Consider the following 15,980-nt stretch of genomic DNA (forward strand, 5'->3'; position numbering starts at 1 on the left):
CCAACTTTAAGTTATAACAGGACAACATCCTAATATTCTGCAAAAAAAAAACAGTTTTGAATGTCCACAGTGCTCTATCAAGAACTTGACATGGTAGAACGAGAAATACTTTTCATGCAAAATACAAATTTACTGGTTTTATTTAAATGTTTTATGCAATAAATTAAGATTTTAGTATTCATTTGGTGTTCATCGGGAATGTGATAACTAGAAAATAACTATTTGTAACAGTACTCCATACAATTGGTATTGCAATAAGCAATATTGGAAGGAAGAAAGTACATTTCCACTTTACACAGGATAAACTGTTAATGGATAGAAAGATGGATGAAAGGTTGCTGAATGTTTGGTAGGGTGATGGTGTAGGTTACGGTAAAAGAACAGTTAGACAATAGGCTGGACAAGAAAACTTTCAAAGCGGGCAAATTTTCACAATTTTGGTTCTACAAATAACTATGGTTCCTGGAAAATAAATTCACACTTTTTGACATATGGAAAAAAAAATGTCTTCCAAAATATGTCAATATGACAGCATTTGCTGTCATCTGCTGTCAGCGCTCTGGCATCTTGCTGCTGATTCATCTCTCATGATTTCTAGATTCTTCTCTATGATAAAGAAAGTTGAAGGTCGGTTCTTAGTCATGCATGGATGAAGCAGCTCTGAAATGTACTCTGCCCCTAAAACTGCCCTGACTGGCACCAAAGAGGTGTTTCTCTTTCACACTCCCTTCTCTTGAAGAGAGAACCAGACTAGGCACTGGTGAATAAAATAAACAGACATTCCAAAACTTAGTGCTGATTAAGTCTTACCCGTAAAAGCGGGTTCAGGTGCTTTTCTCAATCTGCTCTGAAAGGTGCATCCTGTTTTCATTGTTATCTGCGCTGAGTCTCTTTAGCAAGAACACCCAAGTTGTAGAATTCGCAGTCATTCATATTTTTATAGCACTTTCCAGGTAGATGTAACGTTGGTTTTCACTACGAACATTACATTTATATAGAGCTTTTCAAGACACCCAAAGCACTTTACAGAACCAATGGGGATCCGCTTCAACCCCCACCACCGTGTTGCCCCCACCTGGATGAGGCAATGGCAGCCATTCTGTGAAACAAATAGTAGCTAAGTTGGTGAAGGAGCAGGAGAGAATTCACCAGTTAAATATAGGGGATGATTAGGAGGCCAGATTTGAAAGGACCACAGTCAGCAATTTTAGCCAGGGTGTCAGGGTACATCCCTAATCTTTGAAACAATGCCCAGGGATCTTTTATGACCTCAGAGAGTCAAGACCGCAGTTTTATGTCTTATGTAAACTGTGGCACCATTTTTACAGTACCGCATCCCCATCACTGCATAACAGGATGGACTACCCCATTGGTCACACCAACACCACTTTCGGTAGCAACTCACTTTCCCATCCGAAAACTGGCCAAGCCCAAACCAGCTTAGTTTCAGGTGGATCACCTCGTTTGAAATGCAGATGGTATAGCTGTTAGCAACAATATATAACACTATAACATTTCACTTAAATTTTTTTCAGTCTGGAGCATCTGGGGCAAACATCATTGTCATGTACTTTTGTGTCTCTGTGTGTTTAAGCCTTGTGTCAAGATTTATGCTTAGTATTTAGTATAGGACAGTGTTTCCCAGCCCAGTCCTCTGGGACCCCAAACAGTCCACATTTTTGCTCCCTCCCAGCTCTCTGCCAGACAGTCCTCATATTCTGAGGGAGCAAAAACGTGGACTGTCTGGCAGTCCCTGAGGACAGTGTTAGGAATCACTGGTGTAGGATATTTAGCATAGAATTTTAGACCAACATGATCATATGAAAATTGTGGGTAATACTGCAGCCTTACAATTTAGGGGCTGAAGGTTCAAATCCCACCCTTCTTTCTATATATAGAGTTGGCATGTTCTTTCCATGTGTGTAAGATCCCTCCCTAGGGTCCAGAAGCATGAATTTTGACAAATCTTGTCTAGGTTGCCACCATCCTTGTGCTCTTTGCTTTGTCAAATAGGATCCAGGTTTACCATAACTCTGTGTAGATGAATGGCCAATCATATGACCAGAATTAAAAAATGCCGATACTGTCAGGCAGCCCGGGACAGAAAGACAAGGATCCAGGGATGCGAACCAGCGCTAGGTTTATTTGCGCTCGTAGGGCAAAAGTACAAGGAGGGATGATCGAGAGGCGAGGTCGGTGGACAGGCATGAAGGTCGGTTGCCGGGTAGTCAGTCCTACAAAGAAGCACGAGACGGGACCACATGAGGGAGCGGGAACGAGACGTGCCGGGACAGGTGGGTCAGGATCGGGAACGGGTCTGGAACGGAGAAAGAAGGCAGGTAAGGAACGGACAACAGGTAAACAGAATGGGTTGGGTAGAAGGGGGAGACGATGGACAAGAAACCGCTCGGTATGGCTGGTAAACATTAGCTCAATACTTCGCAGGGAACTGGTGTGGCTTGGCAGTCTTCATACCCCTGCTCTTCACCCTTAATGTCGTGCACCTGGCGGTTTCCGCCTGTGTGGGCGTGACAGATACTTTCTAGCGAATCACCTGTGATTTGCCCTCGTTGAGGAGTGATACACTGTGCTGTGTGCCACAGTTGTAAATTCTGATGTTAACAAATGAAGCAGAGAAGAACTAGCTTTTAACTAATGGTTAATACTAATTACTAATGTTTTTCCAACTTGTCATCAAGGAAAGATAATGGAATTATTTTCACTGGGCCTCTCTCACAAAATAACATTGTAGTTTTGTAATGTTCTTGTGAATGGGAAACTTTTTACCTGTAAGTCAAAATATTGCTACTGTTTTTGTGAAGACACTCACTCTATCTTCTACATCCAGTGACATCTCATTTCCAGTTGCTAAATGTTTGTTACGCTTCCATTTTTGTGGTACTTTATTTATAGCGACACTGTGAGTCTGATTTGTAGTTTCGATTTGTGGTTTTGTGTTTGATGACATGAGAGAAAAGAAGAAAAAAACGAGCAGAGGTGTTTACAGAAACCATTGAACTATTGTGCTTCCTTTGAGCGCAGTTTCAGCAGACTGCTGCACACTCCTGAAAGTTTGAAGAAACATCCCGGCTGGTGGTTTTTAATTGTTTTCAGTGAGAAAGTGAAATTTGTTATTTTTACCTTGTATACACGAGTATCATCTGATTTGTATTGGCTGAGTCACACTGCCTGGAAATTTTTTTTTGGTCGTTGGTGCTTGCCAGAACATCAGAAAAGGCCTTTGAGAAGATCTAGAATTTCATGCTAACTCAACACAAACGGTTATTTCTATTCTTTATGGGCTGTGCCTTTAACCTCTGGTGGGTTTGACAGAATATCTCCACAAGCTCTCCGATGTATCACTGTTAGATGACAAATCCAAAGCAAAGGTGGGGGAATTTCAATCCATGGCCCAGTACTGGGGAATATCGTGCAGGTTGCCATTATGTAGGTGAGCTGGGGGCACAAACCCACTCTGTGTTTACCCCCTGCAAAGAAGGCTTCATATGTGAAGGCAAGGGATGTATAGTGCTTATAGTGGAGGAGATGGAAGAATAGAGGAAATTTGAGCGCTTTCAACAGCACGTGGGCGTCTTGGCGGCCGGGGATGCCCCAAAGCCTCACGCAGAACAACAAGGAAGACTGACGTTGCATGACGCTATGGTTGGCTGCCAATTTGTGCCAGAGTAAATATCTACCTCAGCCATGCAATAGACAGAAACACAGTTTCCTGAACTAACACAAATTATAACACATGTACATTTAGCTGGTCTTATTCGATTTGTGTTATAGATAAAGGATTATAACACCGAAGTTTGGGATCATATGTGTCATCTACGTTTTGTTCATTAAAAGGCTTTAAAAATGTTCATGTTATCAGGCGTACTCAGTATGTTTAATAATTACCAATTATCCTGCTCTGATTGCCCTTATGTGTTGCATCTGTGTATTCTCCTGTATTTAAAGAATTAGGTCTTGAAAAATGGTTTAATAAAAATTCTTTTGCATGGTGTCAGGTCTTAGGGTGTGGAGCTCAGACATTCAGGAGGGGGTGACCCAGGACATGCTGGAGAGGTCATATCTCGAAATGCATTGGTATCCTCTAGAGAAGCTGGAGGAGGCGGCTGGAGAGATGGTGTCTGGACACTAACGCTCACATAAGAAACTTTACGGCAAATCTATATTATTCTATTATAAAGCTCAGATTAGCTGCATTAATAGTGCTGGGGTAGTTTGCTACAGGCTATCAACAAGGTATTAAACTCTTACATACATGTAAATGGATGTGTATACTTTTCTCAAATTGAAAATCTCACGCCATCCAGCTGATCGAAGTTGGCCACCCTATAATGATGATTTGTGAAATGTAAAAAAAAACCTCACATGCCCTTGCTGATGTTATTTTTGCAAGACTTAATGCCACGTTAATTACAACACTAGTCACCTTAACATTAGGACGCAGTAGTGCCACAGGGAAAACTTGAGAAATATAAGACTTTTTTTTGTACCGGCACTGCCATCTACAGTTTGGAGTAATAATGACACTATTTTGAAAAACTCATCCATTTATTAGTCAGCATTGTTTGTGTTCTTCCTGTAGTCTCATCCATCCATTTTCCAAACCACTTATCCTACTGGGTTGCGGGGGGTCTGGAGCCTATCCCGGAAGCTGGGGGCACGAGGTAGGGAACAACCCAGGATGGGGGGGCCAGCCCATCGCAGGGCACACTCACACACCATTCACTCACACATGCACACCTATGGGCAATTTAGCAAGTCCAATTAGCCTCAGCATGTTTTTGGTCTGTGGGGGGAAACTGGAGTACCCGGAGGAAACCCCACGACGACATGGGGAGAACATGCAAACTCCACACACATGTAACCCAGGCGGAGACTCGAACCCGGGTCCCATAGGTGTGAGGCAACAGTGCTAACCATTGCACCACCATGCTGCCCCCTCTTCACATAGTAATGAAAATTATTCTTAAGATTAATATATTCTTAATCTTCTTAAAATTAAACGTGCAATAGAATCCCCAATCTTTTATTAGACTAAAACAGTTTCTGCAAGTTTACACAAAGAGACATAGACTCCAATTTTGTGTTGAAAATATGTATGTGATGCTAAACATGGACGATGTAGTGCATGCATTGAACCTTTGCCTTAGTCAGGAACCTGTGGTGACTATTCAGAAAATACCATACAATGCTGTCACATTACATGAGGGACTCCTGTAATGCTTTGCCAATTCTTTGCATTAGATAATGTGTATGTCGCAAATCGCCGGTGAAAGCGGGTGATTGCATGGGCAGGCAAGCGGGCAGGAAGCAGGCAGAACACGGGGAAAAACGGGGATTTATTATAGAAGCGGGTAAGACGGGCAGGGCAGGAGGGGTCACAAGCATTGACATTAACCAACACCAATGACGGACAAATAACTAAGGCAAGACATGGACTGAAATAGACAGGACTGGGCGAAAATAAGTGGACACAGCTGGGCTAGATCGGGGAAGCACACGTGGATAATCCGGGGGCGTGGCACACACGAGGATCGTACGAGCCAGGCATGACAGTGTACATATTCATATTGATATTTTTATTTTATTTTAAGCCTGTTTAAGTAAAGAATATCCATTAATTTTCCAAACCACTTATCCTACTGGGTCGCGGGGGGTCCGGAGCCTATCCCGGAAGCAATGGGCACGAGGCAGGGAACAACCCAGGATGGGGGGTCAGCCCATCGCAGGGCACACTCACACACCATTCACTCACACATGCAGGTAAAGAATATTTTCTAAAACTAATTATCCATCCATCCATCCATTATCTTCCGCTGAATCCGAGGTCGGGTCGCGGGGGCAGCAGTCTCAGCAGGGAAACCCAGACTTCCCTCTCTCTGGCCACTTCATCTAGCTCCTCCGGGGGAATTCTGAGGCGTTCCCAGGCCAGCTGAGAGACACAGTCCCTCCAGCGTGTCCTGGGTCTTCCCCGGGGCATTCTCCCAGTGGGACATGCCTGGAACACCTCACCAGGGAGGCGTCCAGGAGGCATCCTAATCAGATGCCCGAGCCACCTCATCTGGCTCCTCTCAATGCGGAGGAGCAGTGGCTCTACTCTGAGTCCCTCCTGAATGACTAAGCTCCTCACCCTATCTCTAAGGGAGAGCCCAGCCACCCTGCGGAGAAAACTCATTTCAGCCACTTGCACTCGCGATCTCATTCTTTCGGTCACTACCCATAGCTCATGACCATAGGTGAGGGTAGGAACGTAGATCGACTGGTAAATCAAGAGCTTTGCCTTTTGGCTCAGCTCCTTCTTCACCATGACAGGCCGATGCAGCGCCTGCATTATTGCTGATGCCGCACTTATCCGCCTGTCGATCTCCTGCTCCATCCTTCCCTCACTCGTGAACAAGACCCCGAGATACTTGAACTCCTCCACTTGGGGAAGGATCCCCTTCCTGACCCGGAGAGAGCACTCCACCTTTTTCCAGCTGAGGACCATGGTCTCGGATTTGGAGGTGCTGATTCTCATCCCAGCCGCTTAACACTCGTCTGCGAACTGCTCCAGTGAGAGCCGAAGGTCACGGTCCGATGAGGCCAACAGAACCACATCATCTACAAAAAGCAGAGACCTAATCCTGAGGTCACCGAACCGGACGCCCTGGCTGCGCCTAGAAATTCTATCCATAAAAGTTATGAACAGAATCGGTGTTGATGCTGCATCGCTTTCCCGCCCTGAGACGCCAGATGGTGGACCAGAATCTCCTCGAAGCCGTCCAGAAGTCGTTCTCCATGGCCTCACCAAACTCCTCCCATACCTGAGTTTTTGCCTCAGCGACCGCCGAAGCCACGTTCCGCTTAGCCTGCCGGTACCTATCAGCTGCCTCCGGAGTCCCACAGGCCAAAAAGGTCCGATAGGACTCCTTCTTCAGCTTGACAGCATCCCTCAGGGTTCGGGGATTGCCACCGCGACAGGCACCGGCCACCTTACGGCCACAGCTCCGGTCAGCCGCCTCAACAATGGAGGCATGGAACATGGCCCATTCGGACTCAATGTCCCCCGCCTCCCCCGGGACATGGGCAAAGTTCTGCCGGAGGTTGGAGTTGAAGCTCCTCCTGACAGGAGATTCCGCCAGGCGTTCCCAGCAGACCCTCACTAAACGTTTGGGTCTACCAGGTCTGACCGGCTTCCTCCCCCACCAGCGGAGCCAACCCACTACCAGGTGGTGATCAGTTGACAGCTCCACCCCTCTCCTTACTCGAGTGTCCAATACATGCGGCCGCAAGTTCGATGACACGACCACAAAGTCGATCATCAAACTGCGGCCTATGGTGTCCTGGTGCCAAGTGCACATATGGACACCCTTATGCTTGAACATGGTGTTCATTATGGATAATCCGTGACGAGCACAGAAGTCCAATAACAAAACACCACTCGGGTTCAGATCGGGGGGCCGTTCCTCCCAATCACGCCCCTCCAGGTCTCACTGTCATTGCCCACGTGAGCATTGAAGTCCCCCAGTAGAACAAGAGAGTCCCCGGGAGGAGTGCTCTCCAACACCCCTTCCAAGGTCTCCAAAAAGGGTGGGTATTCTGAACTGCTGTTTGGTGCAAAAGCGCAAACAACAATCAGCACCTGTCCCCCCACCCAAAGGCGAAGGGAGGCTACCCTTTCGTCCACCGCGGTAAACCCCAATGTACAGGTGCCCAGCCAAGGGGCAATAAGTATGCCCACACCTGCTCGGCGCCTCATCCCGTGAGCAACTCCAGAGTGGAAGAGGGTCCAACCCCCTTCAAGGAGACTGGTTCCAGAGCCCAAGCCCTGTGTTGAGGTGAGCCTGACTACATCTAGTCGGAACCTCACAACCTCACGCACCAGCTCAGGCTCCTTCCCCACCAGAGAGGTGACATTCTATGTCCCTAGATCTAGCTTCTGCAGCCGAGGATCAGATCGCCAAGGTCCCCGCCTTCAGCCACTGCCCAACTCACACTGCACCCGACCCCTTTGGCCCCTCCTACAGGTGGTGAGCCCGTTGGAGGGGGGACCCACGTGCTTTCTTCGGGCTGTGCCCGACCAGGTCCCATGGGTGTAGGCCTGGCCACCAGGCGCTCGCCATCAAGCCCCACCCCCAGGCCTGGCTCCAGGAGGGGGCCCCGGTGACCCACGTCTGGGCGAGTAAAAACGTGTGTCCATGTTTTTCTGTCTAACCAAGTAACATACGAATGTCAGAACCCACGGTTTCCAAGCAGAGAACATTGCTCAGAGCATCACACTGCCTTCGCTGGCTTACCTTCTCTCCGTGGTGCATCCTGGAACCATCTTTTCCCCAAGTAAATGACGTACACACATTTGGTCCTCCACATGATGTAAAAGAAAACCTGACTCATCGGACCAGGCCACCTTCTTCCATTATTCTATGGTCCAGTTCTAACGCTCACCTGCCCATTGTGGGCATCATGGGTGGTGGACAGGGGTCAGCATGGGCACTCTGACCGTTCTGTGGCTACGCAGCCCCACATGCAGCAAGCTGCGATGCACTGTGTGTTCTGACACCTCTCTATCATAGTTAGCTCACTGCCGTTGTGAATTTATGAGCCTTGGGCGCCCATGACTGTGTTGCCAGTTCACCGGTTGGCCTTCCTTGGGCCAGTTTGGGTAGGTACTGACCCTGCATTCCAGGAACAATTTAGCAACTCCAATTAGCCTCAGCATGTTTTTGGACTGTGGGGGGAAACCGGAGTACCCGGAGGAAACCCCACGACGACGATGGGGAGAACATGCAAACTCCACACACAAGTGACCCAGGCGGAGACTCAAACCTGGGACCCAGAGGTGTGAGGCAACAGTGCTAACCACTGCACCACCATACCGCCCCATTTGCATTCACTGTTTAAAAATAAATCAAAAATCATAAAGCATTTCTAAATAAATTAGATATTAATAAATCTTGTCTTTATGAATTGGTCTTTTAAGATGTGAGGTTGCTTGTAAAAGAAGGTGTGGAAATCTGCAAACGGACCCAGTACCATGTGGTCAAGCTGTTGTTAGTGATGTTGGAGAACAGAGCCTACCTCTGTCAAAAAAGTATCGATTATTATTATTATTATTATTATTACCTATAGTGTGAAGCAGTGGTTCTCAAACTCGGTCCTCGGGCCCCACTGCCCTGCTTGTTTTCCGTCTATCCCTGCCCCACACACAAGTCCCAGCTGTCTTTCAGCTTCTGATTACCTGGATCAGGTGTGTTCAGTCGATCAGCAGTGTGTAGGGCACGGATAGCTGGAAAACAAGCAGGGCAGTGGGTCCTGAGGACCGAGTTTGAGAACCATTGGTCTAAAGCCTAGTTCATACTTCTCTTTTCTGTGTGTATTTTCAGGCTGGGGCCAGTCACGGTCAGTGCATGCATACAGCAGTGATACTCCACCAGATCAGCAGAGGGCAGGTGTATTGCAACAAACACAAATAAAAGCAGTGTAGTGAAACAGGTAAACTATTATGAACAGTCATTAGTCAAGTCTTAGGCGATATTACAGTAATAAGGCATATCCACAATATTTAAAAATCTTTATGACAAAATCAGCTCGGTGAATTTTATTGCCAGAAATTCACAATACTGGAATAATGTTCGCTTAAAATACCATATACCTCGATATAATGTCTGGATAGTATGAAAAATTAAACATGCTGATACCTCTTCATACAGCTGCTCACCTTAACTACTACTAATAAAACACCAAACTCCTCTACTATTTCACTGTTGACTGCTGATCTGTGAAAGTCCAGGCTGCCACCTACTGGAAACACTTTATCAATTATCTTGCACGTGCGCGGTTCACATGCAAGGTTTCTACTAGACGCAGGGTGAATCTCAGCACTAAGAACACAAAGACTGTAAGATTGATTTCAGTCATTGGATGTGTTGAACAAACATCATGCATCCATCTATTTTCCTTTAGCAGCTCACCCTGTGCAGTGCAATAATGAGCCTGGAGTCTATCGCAGGAAGCACAGGGCATAAGCATGAAGAAACTATTTAATGTCTTTGCAATGTGGAGGGAACATGCATATTCATCCACATTCCTTAAGAAGTTCAGTGACAGACCTAACAAGTGCTAACCCATCAATACTACCATGTGAAAATACTTAAGACCTCTGCGGGAAGGGTTATGGTTTAGGGTTAGTGTTCAAGTTAATGTTAGGTTAGATGTTTAGTCAACCTTGAAATAAAATTCCCTATAAAAATGTAAGTATATAAAACATGGCTTCCTTGTTTTGTCCCATTAGCTCTCACCATATAAAATGCTAAATGGATTCAGATTGGAGATTACAACCAGGTAACTGTCCAGTCGAGACATGGTGGATGGTGCTGAGGTCAGTGCATCCAACACTACCAGGGTCAGTAAGGTTCGGTAGGACAGCTTCCACCATGTTGTTAAGTCATTCTCATCAGCTGGCATACTGACCAGATGTTACAGGGATGTATTAATAAATTGCAACTGCGATTCAGTCACTGGAGATCATTTGGTCAGAGTGAAATGTGATTTCAATTCATGGTGGGTGCTCTCCCATCGCCCTGGTAACAGTCTAGATGCACTCTCAACCCGGCAGTCATGCCCCCCCTCCCAGGCAATTGTGCTGTGGATAATGAGCACCTGGAAATGGTGAGAAGGAACATCGGCATCGACTGTCACAGATGCTCGGACCACCTAGGCCAGAGTCACAACCTGCTGGAGATGCTGCATAAGATGTTCAACTGCAGGATGAAGAAGGGCCTGGATGGCTCTGCTGGGGGCTCTGCTGTCTCTGCTGCCCACAGCCGGTTAAGGAAGACCTCAGCAAGTTGGTGTCAAAGCCCTAAAGTGGGTTAGTTGGGCCTCACTCTCCAGTCAAAGTTTACATTTACGGTGTTTTTCTGCCATGCTAAATGTCAGCTCAGAACACGATGTGGTGAGTCTGCTGCTGCTGTACTGGTACTTTTCTGCAGGTTGGGGGTATGCTGCTTAGCGAGCATGCCAAAGTCTCATGGCAACTGTAATTCTGCAGGAGGCTCAGGTCTAGAGCCTGGACATGAGCCTCCTACAGATTTGCATTAGCATTTGTTAAGCATCATAAATCTCATAACTTCATGTTTATAAAGCAAATCCTACAAAGACAGCTGGTAGTTGAGCTGAAGATGACAATACTTAACAGGGAATATAACTTTACACCCCAGGCAGCAGCAGTATCTCAGTATTTTACAGTCCTGGACTGGCTATAGTTGGGAATTGAAATAGAAATTAGCTGGGAATTATCATCTCATTGTGACAATAACTCCAGAAATCTGGCCTTAATTTAGTCTGGGAAACAGCTCTACATATACTGCAGTTTTTATTAGCTGTGCAGGGATGCCTGGTCATGTATTTAAAAAGGCAGGAAGCATGTATGTTAATTTAACAGTTACGTCTAATTTACTTCATTAACTTCTTATATGGAGGCAGTTCGACTATATAAATCAAGAGATTATATCCATCATTAATAAGCAATACTGAGGTATATGGTTCCTCATTTACAAGAAGAACATTGTTATTTTATTTTTTAATACTGGGAAGTGCTGGGGGACCGTTGATACTGACAAGTGTACGTTTGCTTTAACACTTTTTTTTTTAAGTAATGAAAAATAAAACATTTCCTTGGGTTATGGAAAGTCTGCTGTTAAATATAAAATACGATAAAAACAAATTTCCTAATAATAAGCTTGGTGTATGTCTTCAGTTTTCGTTTGATCTTATCTATTTATGTAACTGGAAAGTCATACTTGCATGTGGGGGAAAAAAACTAGGTTTCCTGGAGACTGCTGAGGCATAATATAGGTAGATGTTCGAGGAAATGTGTCATATCGCAGGAGGACTATACTTCCTTTAATTCTATAGAAACACAATTATGTTTAATCATCGTGGACAAGTGTTCATCGCTAACCACAATATTTCGATCCTTAAGTTTCGGTTCTACATTTTCGTAAATTAGCAAAATTAGCAAAAAAAAAACAGTCCACTTGGTCCCCCTCAGTGATATGTAATCAGCATACCACATTTGTCAAAGATTTCTTATTGTTAGGAAAAGGCAAGTAACTTGGTCCTAAGAAAAGAAGAAAATTTACGATTTGATCGTAATGTCTGATTTGATGTGTTCAGTGAAGACGGGGCGGGAGAGATGGCTGCCAGTCTGGGGTTATGCTGTAGGAGAGGAGTGCTATGCACATTTCTCACATACCGAAAGGACGTCCGAAAAACGTCGCAAAGAGCCGTTTCCTTTCGGTAAAACTTCTACTGATCGTTTTCATAGGGTTTGTGCGTCAGTGCATGTTTTTACTCATGCTAAATGCTTTTTTACATATAGAACACTTACAACGAGTAACTAATAAATCGCTTATGGCCTAAACCGAAAGCATTTTCACAACGCCAAAGTAGCAAATAAATGTTGAAAACTTGATGAGACAGAACTTTGACCTTGCGTTAGACTTCCACACAAACTATAATTAATGCAAGGTAACTTTGTTTCTTAGTTATTTACAATAAATAGTTTAATTAAAGGGTATTCTTTCATTCATACCGCAGAATGGATTCGGGTAAACAGAAAGTGAATGGAAGTGAACTGTTCTACCAACGGACTGGAACAGGGGATCATGTCGTTTTGCTTCTTCCTGGAGCATTAGGTATAATAGTCCGTTTACATTTACAACAAATGCTGCACATAAAAGACTTTTAAAATATTAAATAAAGCTGAAATACGTGTGTGTTTATAATGTCCGACAGGCAGCGGGCAGACGGACTTTGGCCCGCAGTTAACATATTTGAGTAAAGAGCGTTTCACTATAATTTCCTGGGACCCGAGAGGTTATGGACGCTCTAGACCGCCTGATAGAGACTTTCCACCCGACTTTTTTGACAGAGACGCCAAGGACGCTGTGGATCTTATGAAGGTGAGAGCATGTATGTGATATGCCTTGCTGTCCCACCATTTTTCTTCTGCAGTGACCATGCCAGATCACCTCACGTTATCAGTGCAGATCGTTGTCATTATTTATTATGTTGCATGGGAATGCATAGTACTGCAATGAAATTTTGAAATGCAGCAAATACTATTCTTCATTGATCATAGCCACAGTGGCTTGGGTTTTCGTATTGATATGCCCGGGTAAGTGGTTTGCCGTGTGTATAGTTGCCCGTATCATAAAACAGTTTACTAACTCTAGGCTTTAGGGTTTGACAAGTTCTCTTTACTGGGGTGGAGCGACGGCGGTATAACAGCGGTGATCGCCGCTGCGCGGAACCCCTCCTCCGTCAACAAGCTGGTCATCTGGGGGGCCAGCGCTTACGTATCAGAACATGACGTGAAGATATACAATGGTAAATGGACGCTACTTTATGGGGGTTTGTTCGAAGCTTACTAGTGTCTGTCACAACAGATAAGAAAAATGGGAAGCACGCCCTGCAGTACGTGAATGTATGCGCTTGTAGACGACGGGAGCAGGCAATTTTTTAAATAAGAATCTAAGCAATTAAATTAGAATTTTGGAAGTAGAATTTTTCTTGTTTTTCGGTGGGTTCTGGTCTGTATGACTATCAAGTAGCTATGCTGGTTTAGAAAAGAAAAAGCTGCTGTTCTGGACCAGTAGTACCAGTGGTGTGCAGGGTAGATCGCTTGAAACATTTGGTGAAACACCTGTTGGCTTCAGGTGGAGTTCCCAACGAATGTCTCTCAATCTTTGTCTCCAGCCATCAAGGACGTGTCCACGTGGAGCAGCAAGATGCGGAAACCCATGGAGGACATGTATGGACCGGAGTACTTCACTAGGACGTGGGAGGCTTGGGTGGAGGCCATGAGTGATTTCGCTCAGAGGCCAGATGGTGAGGCTGGCTCATGTGGGTGTGGCATCATGCTTAATGTGTAAGAGAGCTGTAAGCTCGGTGCACCTGGCCAAGGCACGGTTGAAGGTGGGAACTATCCCTTACTTCCAAACGAACATTAGCCGGCTGCCATCTTTTGCTCCCCATATGTGAGGGATGGTCACTGTGATCACTTCAGGAAGCATCTGCCGAGATGTGCTGCCCCAAATTGGCTGCCCCACCCTGATAGTGCATGGGGAGAAGGATCCAGTGGTCCCTGCCTTCCATCCTCAGTACCTGCTACAGAACATCCGGGGCTCTTGGTGAGTAAAGTGCAGCCTGGGCTAAATGTCAGACCAACCAATCAGAGCAGATCAAAGTATACGGAGAAGCAGTCATCAGACCATCCTTTCTATTAGGATCCTGTATGTTTTGGGTTCATCATCTCATCAGAGGTTTCTTAACCATTTAGGGAGTTTATGTTGGAATACCTACTATACTATAAGTGTAACAAAAGATGAATATATATGTAAAGTGTTGCTTATGTTTATTAATTTTGTGATGTAATGGTGTTTTTCACGTGCAGTCTGCATCTGATGCCAGAGGGGAAACACAACCTGCACTTAAGATTTGCGGCAGAATTCAACAGGCTTGTCGATGAATTTCTCTGTCAGTGAAAAGCTGGGGACCTGGGACTCGCGCATGTGATTTGGTAATGACTTGTAAAATGACAGCCAGGGGGTAGTAGTCAAAAACACTCAGTATGACCTTCATGCATCCCCATACCTACCATTGAGGACATAGAGGTAAAGTCTGCAGTATTTTCTCTGCATCTCCGATTACCATGATCCAGTATGGGTCATACCTACGAAGGGCTAACAGTTTTGACCTCAGTATTTTAAAAACCCTGGCTACCATCCTGACTTCCTGTCTATAACAACCTTCATCTTACTCGGTATGAATTTCTTTTATGGAAATAAAAACACTGCTTAAGTAAGTGTCAGCGTGACTTTTCCAAATTAAAAGTGGAGGATTATAGAAAAACATGCACTTGTTTAATAGTCAACACGTATTCGTAACGTACCTCTGAAAATATTAATCTTGTAACTTACGCCATAATGATCGTTTTCATAAAAGAAGATACCTCTGTGTACCGCTGTTTAGAACACCACAGGTCTATGTCTGCCGCGGTTAGTTGATGCCTTTAACACCGAAAATGCGTCAACATCAATATTTTAAATCAACGCATCTTTTTTATTATTATTATTATAAAATTTCTTTTATTATTTTCAAAAAACTTCAGTTAATTATAACAAATATTTTCCTTTATTATCAAAAAACAAAAAGGTGGTTGTACACGGTGCAAAGTTTCGATGGCACACCACAACGCACTGTGTATGAGCAACTAAAGAGAAAACACACTGGCGTAATTTGGGATGATGGGCCGTCAGAGTAGGCAAAGCCACCGTAACTGCTGTCTATTCATGTTCATTATATTACCATTAGTATGGAGGGATTTTTAATTTCTATTTTCCCAGTAGCTGCTAAATACATTTATTATTAAAGTAATAAAGTTGTCTGTCTGCTATCTTAGAATTTCCATTGTATAAGTGTTTATGAAAATGTTTAGTCTAGAATCTGGTCTTATTCTTCATTGTTTGACGATGCCGATGTGTGTGTTAATGCGCTGGGCTTGTTGAGACCAGTGTTATTATCGAAACTGAAACGAAAATGGACACCAAAGAAAATTATTTGTGAACTGAAATTAAAATAAAAACTATGTTTACCAAAAAAAGTCAGACATTAATCTGCAAAAAGTCTTTTTACCTAGTAGAAGATGTCTTCTGATCTGTCCCTTTCTTCACCACCACTTCAGTGCTTATCGCTTCAATGATTTACTAAAATAGTCGCATGTGGCTTCCACCCCTAACTGAATTCAATATGCAAAAGGATACAGCAAACTTAGAGAGAGTACTCACTTTTGGATATCACAAAATGTTTCTCAATATTTCGGGCGCACTACTAATCTGCTTATCTAATTGTGGATGTAAGTAATGTCCGAATGGTACCAAAAAGCCCTCCAATGGCAAATAGTTTGTTGTCAAAATAGA

General features: G+C 44.5%; 1 protein-coding gene across 2 annotated transcripts; it reads left to right on the forward strand.

The window, feature by feature from the left end:
* The first annotated feature begins 12,140 nt into the window (after window positions 1-12,140).
* Window positions 12,141-15,668, forward strand: bphl (biphenyl hydrolase like). Of its 2 annotated transcripts, XM_049007195.1 has the most exons (7): window positions 12,141-12,297; window positions 12,598-12,695; window positions 12,796-12,962; window positions 13,236-13,389; window positions 13,759-13,890; window positions 14,069-14,192; window positions 14,456-15,668. In XM_049007195.1, exons 1-7 carry the CDS (start codon window positions 12,194-12,196, stop codon window positions 14,544-14,546), a joined length of 870 nt encoding a protein of 289 aa, XP_048863152.1. In that variant the 5' UTR covers window positions 12,141-12,193; the 3' UTR covers window positions 14,547-15,668. The 2 variants fall into 2 exon arrangements, with proteins under 2 accessions (XP_048863152.1, XP_048863159.1); XM_049007202.1 differs by lacking the exon at window positions 14,456-15,668 and having other exon boundaries at window positions 13,759-13,977.
* The last annotated feature ends 312 nt before the right edge of the window (window positions 15,669-15,980 follow it).

Source organism: Brienomyrus brachyistius, chromosome 1 (genome assembly GCF_023856365.1).
Source record: "Brienomyrus brachyistius isolate T26 chromosome 1, BBRACH_0.4, whole genome shotgun sequence".
Lineage (NCBI taxonomy): Eukaryota > Metazoa > Chordata > Actinopteri > Osteoglossiformes > Mormyridae > Brienomyrus > Brienomyrus brachyistius.